The sequence below is a fragment of the Sardina pilchardus genome, chromosome 10 (assembly GCF_963854185.1).
Source record: "Sardina pilchardus chromosome 10, fSarPil1.1, whole genome shotgun sequence".
In the NCBI taxonomy this organism is placed as follows: domain Eukaryota; kingdom Metazoa; phylum Chordata; class Actinopteri; order Clupeiformes; family Clupeidae; genus Sardina; species Sardina pilchardus.
The window spans coordinates 22,412,553-22,421,219 of NC_085003.1; the positions used below are offsets into that span (position 1 = coordinate 22,412,553).

Sequence of the window (8,667 nt, forward strand, 5' to 3'; positions counted from 1 at the left end):
ACAGACAGACCGACACACACACACACACACACTTGAGCATATTCTGAACATCCAGAGATCATGTCTAAATGAAATACTTATGACACTCACACCGTGTCCTCTCTTCCTCTCCCTCTCTTTTTTTGCTCACTCTTCCTCCCTCTCTCTTCTCCTTTCTCTCTGGTTCTTCCTCCCTCTCTCTTATCTCCTTCTTTCTCTCTCTCTCCCTCTCTCTCTCTGGTTCTCCCATGGCTCACCTTGCTCAGACGTGTGGTATGAACCGTCCGCTGGAGAAGAGAGGGTCAGTTATTGGTGACTACATGCAGCAGAGAGATGCAGCCACTAGGTGTGTGTTTGTCCACCCCTCCCCCATCTTAAACCTACCAACCACACAGTACAGGTGCATGCGAGGTGAATATCATGGAAAAGTTTCCCCTGTAACTGATTTTTTTTAAAAGAAAGTGAGATTTAAAATGTAGAGATTCATTACACACAAAGAGGAAATGGCAAGCCTTTTGTTTTGTTTTCATCTGGATTATCCTAATCTTGGTGATTATGGTTTACTGCTCATGGAAACCAAAAAGACAGTGTCAAATTATTACAATAAAGAATTTCTACTACACAAATGTCGACCTAAGAAGAGCTTTAATCAGCTAATTAAATCTGAGCCTCTCAGTATGGGCAGGACAATGGACTTTTCCACAATATTCTTCTTTTTTTTTCTTGATGCACCCGTATTAAAAAAAATGTCTCTGTCACACAACCCAAACACTAATCATTCCCTTCTGGAATGGGACTTGAAGACAAACATTCTTATGCAAGGGCGCTTTTTTGTAAATGGGTCAGGACTGAAATATGGCCCTGTCAATCATTTAAGGCAAGTGACCTCTGCCAGTGAAGGGAGCGACAGTTTTGTGGACCGACGGGCAGAGTCGTCGGATACCAGAGCAACAGCCAATGAGAGGGCAGCGATTGCTGATGGATGTTCAGACAGTGGAGAGGTAGATAAACTCTGTGCACATTTTCAGAAGGAATGGATGAAAATACTGTACGTGTTAGTGTGTGTTTGTTTGATATATGGCATACAGTATAAAAGATGCTCTATGTGTGTATGTGTGTGTGTGGTATCTGACGTACTGTACAGTATAAAAGATGCTGTGTGTTTGTGTCTGTACACCTGTGCCTGTGTGTGTGTGTGTGTCTGCGTGTGTTTGTGTGCGTGATAAATGACATACAGTATAAAAGATGCTCTGTGTGTGTGTGTGTGTGTGTGTGTGTTTGTGTCTGTACACCTGTAAAAAGGCTGCAACAAAAAGATAGGACGGGAATGCAAATGCGTGGGTAAATTTGCATTGCAGTAAACTGAGTAGAGCTGAGAGTGCCATACTGAACAAACCCTTCACCTGAAGTGCTCTCTTAAAGAGACACACACACAGAAGGTGCATTTCACACCTGAACTCACTCTCTCTCTCTCTCTCTCTCTCCACCCGTTCCTCCAGTCCCTGTCTCCCACAGGCCCCTGTGTGTCGAGTCCGCAGCGGGTGTTCAAGGTGGTGTTCCTTGGGAACTCAGGCGTGGGCAAAAGCTCGTTCATCCATCACTACTGCCAGGGCAACTTCCCCAATAACCTCAGCTCCACCGTGGGTCAGTCCCAGCCAATCAGAGAGCTCTGAGCTCACACACCCACATACACAGGACAAGCTGCATATTGGCATTTTGAGCTTCAGACAACTCAGAGAAGAATTCTTAGAGAAGAATTCTGGTGATTTTGGTGGAAAAAAAAACGTACTCACAGTATTCGGTGACCTCTAGCTCAGGCACACATCATTTTTTTGCTTGTTGTAAATCCTTTTCAGTAATGTTGAAGGAGAGAAATGCAATCAGGTCTGTGTGTGTGTGTGTGTCTGTGTCTGTGTTTGTGTGTGTCGTCTGTGTCTACTCATATCATTTGTAAATTACTTGTCATAATTTACTCCTACAATTAACACCTCTACTGCTAATGTTTTATTGGGTTTGATTGACAGGTATAGATTTCCAGGTGAGGAGCGTGCAGCTGGAATCCTCCTCCATTGCCCTTCAGTTGTGGGACACTGCAGGGCAGGAGAGGTCAGAGGTCAACCACTCAACCCCAAACAAACAACAACAAACATAAAAACTCTTGCATCTATTCCATTCACTGTAACTCTAGTAACAATGTGTAACTCATACACAACAACAGAGATGAAAACGTAGAGATAATAGAACACTTGTAACTGGCCTAGATATATGGTGATATTAATATAAATGGGTCGAGAACAGCCCCTGAAGTATGAGATACGAGTTCTTTCAATCTGTGTAGCACAGTGGTCATTACGACAGTATGTACAGTATCAGCAGGTGCAACTATGAGCGATCAAAACCCCTCTAGACACAGTCATGTGATGGGTGGAGGAGGAGCTCGGAGAGGATTGATTGATTGGCAGGATGGATGGCCCCTTCTGCCTGTTCATTTAAAGAGCTACTGAACAAGCTCCATTCTCTGCCCTATGTAGTAGGGGGTTGTCATTTCAGATGAACACAGGAGGAGATGTTAGGGTATTTCCCATGACTGTCAATCAACAATCAAGTCTATTTAAGTCAGGATCACTTTGTCCAGATAGCTTACGACTATTTGCATAATGTTTCATTTGGTAATATATCTCTGTTATGGGAGTCCCCTGCCCTTCCATATGCAAACATAGAAAGCCCGAGGCAGAGGGATCAGCAAGATAAATCCCCACCAGACCGGTCATCAATGACAACATCTAGACATTTACTAGTCAGGAGGAGATGGGGTCGAGGTGGGATGCAAAAAAGCTTGCAGAGAAAGCCAGAAGAGTAGGCAGGCTACGGCTGGTTAAAAAAAAGTACCCTGAATAATCTCCACCCCGACATAAGAACAAGTGATCAGCTGATCAATTCGCTTTTTAAGTCAGTTGATCAGTTAGCTTAGTTGCTGGTCATGGTTCTGTGGCCTGACTGAACTAATGATTTGCTTCATATACCATCAAAGGCAAATAGATAAATAAATGGGCAAAACAATCACCAGCAGAACAGCCTTTGGGACATTTCACTGAAGGTAGCATTTCTTTATATATATATATATATATATATATATATATATATATATTATTTTTGGGGGGCGGGGGGGGCTCTTTGCCTTGAATGACATGGACAGTAGAGAGTGGAAAGGACTGGAAAGGACCGCGGGGCGGGAATCGAACCCGTGTCGTCAGTGTACAGTGCAGGTGCCCCAGCCAGTTGCGCCACAGCTGGGGCCGGCAGGTAGCATTTCCATGTCAAACCCATTCTCATGTGGTCTTTTACAGCCCGTTCTTCTGCCTGATTGGGTGCTTTGTCCAATGGCTCTGCTGTGCCACTGAATGCATTCAAATGTGCAACCACAGATGTCGTAAACGTTTGCTAACATTATTCCTGTTTGGCTTGAGGTCAACATGAACACAAATGGTTGAGGGTACATTGGGTAAAGGTTTACCATTGAAATGTAATGTAGATTCAGTTTAAAGAAAACATGTTGACTGTGAACACTGGCCTCAGCTGTGGTGTTGATCTGTAGCCCCAGCCAGGTTCCACAGCATAACTCAAGTACTGGGCTTAATCACTAAACGAGCTGTGGTGTGTGTGTGTGTGTGTGTGTGTGTGTGTGTGTGTGTCTGTAACATCTCCCCCCCTCAGGTTCCACAGTATCACTCAGCAGTATTACCGCAAGGCGGACGGAATCCTGGCCGTCTATGACATCACAAGCGCTCCGTCCCTGCACTCTCTCACGGGATGGCTGGACCAGGTGCAGGTCAGTCGCACGTCTGAAAGATCAGCACGTCACACTGAGCTGCAGAAACACGTGTGTATGTGTGTGTGTGTGAGTGAGTGTGTGTGTGAGTGAGTGAGTGTGCGTACAGGTAAGTTGCAAGTCTGCAAGAATGGCACATTTCTTATGTTTTGTGCATAGTGTGCATTTCCATAAGTGCTTGTGTGTATTTTATTTTATTTTGTCTTGTGTGTGTGTGTGTGTGTGTGTGTGTGTGTGTGTGTGTGTGTCTGTGTGTGTGTGTGTGTGTGTGTGTGTGCATGTGCGTGCATGCATACGCGTGTGTGTGTTTGGCAGGAAAGGGTGGCAGAGGGTGCTGTGTTACTGTTGCTTGGGAATAAATCAGACATGGCAGAGCGGGAAGTGCCTCAGATGGAGGGCCAGAAAGTAGCAGAGGTGAAACACACACACACACACACACACACACACACACACACACACACACACACACACACACACACACACACTCACAGAAATATCAAGATCATCTTTTTTCAGCATAAGGATTTCTCCAGCGGTAGAATGCTGGAAACCTTTTGTTGCAGGGTCCATTTTTTACTTAAGTATTTAGAGATCTGTTTGTCTTTGTGTGTATGTGTGTGTGTGTGTGTGTGTGTGTGTGTGTGTGTATCTCCAGCGTTACCAGGCAGAGTTCTTTGAGTGCAGTGCCAAAAGTGGACACAACATGGTGGAATCCATGACACGGCTGGCCAGGTAGGGCCCTCACAAACACACCGCAATGCAAGCTCATGGTGTCCATGACACAACTGGCCAGGCAGGGCCTTAATCACGAATCCCAAAACCATCCCATTAAAATCTTGTAGTCTACAGTATGGCCCTCAGATGCAGCTCCACTATAGAGGCTGATATTTCAGATTGCCTTGCCCTTTGGAGGCCCATTACAGGTGGTGGTGCCACGCCTCCTATACAGACTGGCGATGGTGTCCAACTGTTTTACAGACTGGCGATGGTACCCAGGCTCTTAACCGACTGGCGATGATATCCCGCCTCTTACACAGACTGGCAGTGATGTCCAGCCTATTAGGGTACACAGACTGGCGATGATGCCCAGCCTCTTAACAGACTGCCTGGTGATACCAGCCAGGACCTCTGCAGCATAGTTAGCAATGTGGATAGCAGTGCGAGGCCAGTGCCTACAGGGAAGAAACTCAGCAGCTTGGCCGTTTCTGTGTCCCCTGGGGAAGTTGTGAAATGTTCTATTGGTCTTCCTCTGACAGCGTGCTCAGCTAATTGTTAGGGTGCTAGTTGCTGCAGTGCTTTTTGTTGAGTTTTTACTGATAATGAGATCAATAAAGATTCTATAAATAAACTGTTTTGTTTTGTATGGTCCCTAGTGTGTGTGTGTGTGTGTGTGTGTGTGTGTGTGTGTGTGTGTGTGTCACCTTGCTCATGGTTCTCCGTCTCCTCTCCCTCAGGTTGCTAGCTCAGCAGCAGGACAGGCAGTGTGACAGTGCCCTTCTGCTGGACAGCCAGTCCACCCCTAGAGGGCGCTGCTGTAAATGACATGGAGGCGGGTTGGTGAGAGAGGCCAGTCGTACAGTTGGACATGGGATGTGTCGACACACGGCACAGAGGGAAGCAGTTTTCAGAGCAGATCAGAGGTCAATGCAGAATCAGATCTCCAGCAACTCAAAGAAATGTAGCAAATGTTGAACTATTGTATGTTATTTGTTGGTTGATGTACAGGTGATGTCCATGTTTTAATGCATTTTTCAGGCTATATGGTTATATGTTTATATATACTGTATATATATATATATACATATACAAAAAGCCCTAAATTGAGTTTGTTTTTATCAAGTCACTTGTATTCTACTATTATTTTGTTACAATGTTATCTAATATATTTAAATAATACAAGTGTTTTTAAGTCAGGTGCTCCTTCCTGGGAGAGAAAGTGTGTGATCGGGTAAAATGGGCCGCCTGTTCAAGTAACGTGGGCCAGCAACGTCTGTGCATAGCTCATCATCTTCTTGCTTCCCCCCCGTTCTGTGATTGGTCCCCTATCTGAGGCAAAAATTAGGGCGGTATAGTTCCAGGCTGCCAGCGTGAATCAAATCAAGCGCAAGGCAGCATGGGAACACCCAGGCTATGGGTATTCAGATCTCTTCATAGGTACAGTAGGAAGAGATCTGGTTAGATCTGTAGATTTATCATTTTCCTGCAATATTTTGATTGCTCCAGCTCCTGTATTTCCATGGTATTCTTTCTATGTACTGTATCTCTTGCTAGTAAATATATTGCTCTTATTCTCTGTTTGCCTTTCAAGCTGTCTTTGCTCATGAATTTCAAGCTGTTGATTGATTCTATTCAATTGAATTACTTCAATTCAAGTAAAAATTAGTTTAGAAAAACAATACTCAACATCAACAACATTCCACCAGTTATTGATAGGAAATATCCCATTGCTTGCAATATGTTTTATTGACTAATCATACAATTTTGAGTGAAAGAAATAAAATCACTGAAAAAACATTTTTATCCATCAGTGTCACGGTTTGGGGTTTGGGTTTTGGGGTTTTGTACTTTTAGTTTGTTTGTAAGAGGAGTGGTCGACCGAAGAGGAGTGGTGGACTGAGGACAAGTGGTCGACTGAGGACGAGTGGTCGGTGGAGGATGAGTGTTCCCAAACCCTGGCTCCTCCGGTCCCAGCCCCACGTTCACCACTGCCTCCTGTTCCGGCCCGCGCTCTCCAGTGTCGCCGGTTCCGACCCCGCGCTCTCCAGTACCAGCGGTTCCGACCCCGCGCTCTCCAGTGCCGCCGGTTCCGGCCCCGCACTCTCCAGTGCCAGCGGTTCCGACCCCGCGCTCTGCTCCGCCAGTTCCAACCCCGCGCTCTCCAGTGCCGCCGGTTCCAACCCCGCGCTCTCCAGTGCCAGCGGTTCCAGCCCCGCGCTCTGCTCCGCCAGTTCCAACCCCGCGCTCTCCAGTGCCGCCGGTTCCGACCCCGCGCTCTCCAGTGGCAGCGGTTCCGACCCCGCGCTCTCCAGTGGCAGCGGTTCCGACCCCGCACTCTCCAGTGCCAGCGGTTCTGGCCCGCGCTCTCCAGTGCTGCCGGTTCCGACCCCGCGCTCTCCAGTGGCAGCGGTTCAGACCCCGCGCTCCCCAGTGCCGCCGGTCCCAGCCCCGCGCTCTCCGGCGCCCATGTCCCGAGTCCCCGCGCTCCCCAGTGCCCCTGACTCCAGTGCCACCGGTTCCGGCCCCGCGCTCTCCAGCGCCAGCGGTTTCGACCCCGCGCTCTCCAGTGGCAGCGGTTCCGACCCCGCGCTGTTTCAAGAACTTCTTCGAGTCCTGCCTTTGCAGTTGGGTCTGAGCCTGTGCCACAACTCTGACAATCAGACAGTCTTCCATCCTTTTTGAAGGCAAATCTTTCAGAACTGCTCACTGAAATGAACAAACATCTTTTAGCATGACATGACTATGAAATGAACATCTGGAAAAAAAGACAAAAGAACAGTATACAGACCCGGTTGAGAGCAGCCTCTCGTTGCAACTTTTGTTCACGTCGTTGTCGAATATTGTCATATATGTCCTGTCTTTGCTGCTTGTGTTCTTGTTTTTTATTTATCTTCCTCACCAATTTTTCTTGCTTTTCAGCCCTCTTCTTCTCCTTTTTCTCAGCCCTTTTAGCCTCCCACTTTCTCCAGGACTCTTCCCTCTGCTGCCGTTTCTCCTTTGACCTCAGGAGTTCCTCTCTCTTTTGTTGCTCCCTCTCTGCTCTGGAAATGGGTGCATCTAGATACCCTGAACAGAGAACAAAATGTTGGTTACACAAAAGAACAGTGATTCTTTTTGAAGATGTTACATTTCTTTGTCAACAAATTCTTTATGGATGCACAAGTGAAACATGAACATGTTGGATATCTTACATGCAGAGTAGATGTGTCCTCCCTCCTTCTCTTCTCTCTCGTGTGTCCTCTCAATTTTTGTCTGGTAGTAGGTTTTTACTTTTTTGTTAACCCACCCCATCATTCTCCTCCTCACACTCTTGGGCTTCTGTGCCGTCTCTTCTGCTGCTGAAATCTCGTCACCTGAGTGAAGCCCTTTCAGTGAAGCGTTTTCAGCCAGCTCCTCATCCCTCACATCTGGTATGTGACTCAACCGACTCCAGTAGCCCACGGGTAGCTCTCCGTCTGTACAAACTTGAGGTTCATTGTCCTCCTCCTCAAGCTGTGCCCACTGACCTGTGTCTTCTGGGATCTTTAGCGCCATCTGCTGTTGCTCCAGGTCCTGCTCTTCCATGAGATTCTGTTCGTGTCTCTCTTTTTGCATGTCATTTTCTCTCTCCATCTCCTTTTGTCTTTCAAGTTCTTTCTGCCATGCAGTCTCTTTCTCTCTCTCCATCTCTTGTTGCTTTTCCAATTCAAGCTGTTTTTCCATCTCCTTTGGCCTCTCTCTGTCTTTCTCTTTCTGCCGTGCAATCTCTTTCTCCATCTCCATCTCCTGTTCTTGTTGCTTTTCCCATTCAAGCTGATCTTCCATCTCTATTGGCCTCTCTCTGTCTTTCTTCCCACGGCGGCGTTTTGGCTTTTGACATCTAGTGGACTGGACAACAGGCTGATACAATGGTCTAGAACGTCCCACCTTTGCAAGGAGCGGGATTGCTCCATTTTCCATTGTGTCATGGGATTCAGACCTCTGCCTAGTGACCTCCTCAAGTTGATCATTTTCTAGGATTGGGATCTTTAGCGCCATCTGCTGTTGCTCCAGGTCCTGTTCTTCCACGAGATGCTGTTCGTGTCTCTCTTTCTGCATGTCAGTTTCTCTCTCCATCTCCTTTTGCCTTTCAAGTTCTTTCTGCCATGCAGTCTCTTTCTCTC

At 46.8% G+C, this 8,667-nt stretch overlaps 1 protein-coding gene across 1 annotated transcript; it reads left to right on the top strand.

Moving 5' to 3' along the window:
* The first annotated feature begins 259 nt into the window (after positions 1 to 259).
* On the top strand, positions 260 to 5,853 carry LOC134093815 (ras-related protein Rab-13-like). Its single transcript, XM_062547082.1, has 8 exons — positions 260 to 325; positions 857 to 980; positions 1,479 to 1,623; positions 2,004 to 2,085; positions 3,694 to 3,808; positions 4,124 to 4,222; positions 4,464 to 4,540; positions 5,263 to 5,853. The coding sequence occupies exons 1-8, from the start codon at positions 300 to 302 to the stop codon at positions 5,348 to 5,350; spliced, it is 756 nt and encodes a 251-aa protein (XP_062403066.1). The 5' UTR covers positions 260 to 299; the 3' UTR covers positions 5,351 to 5,853.
* Positions 5,854 to 8,667: the final 2,814 nt, after the last annotated feature.

Excerpts from the sequence above, each read along its gene's own strand:
- LOC134093815 (XM_062547082.1), top strand. The coding sequence starts at position 300 with ATGCAGCAGAGAGATGCAGCCACTAG. Across the intron at positions 3,809-4,123 it reads GATGGCTGGACCAGGTGCAG|GAAAGGGTGGCAGAGGGTGC; the intron begins GTCAGTCGCACG and ends TGTGTTTGGCAG. Across the intron at positions 4,223-4,463 it reads AGGGCCAGAAAGTAGCAGAG|CGTTACCAGGCAGAGTTCTT; the intron begins GTGAAACACACA and ends GTGTATCTCCAG.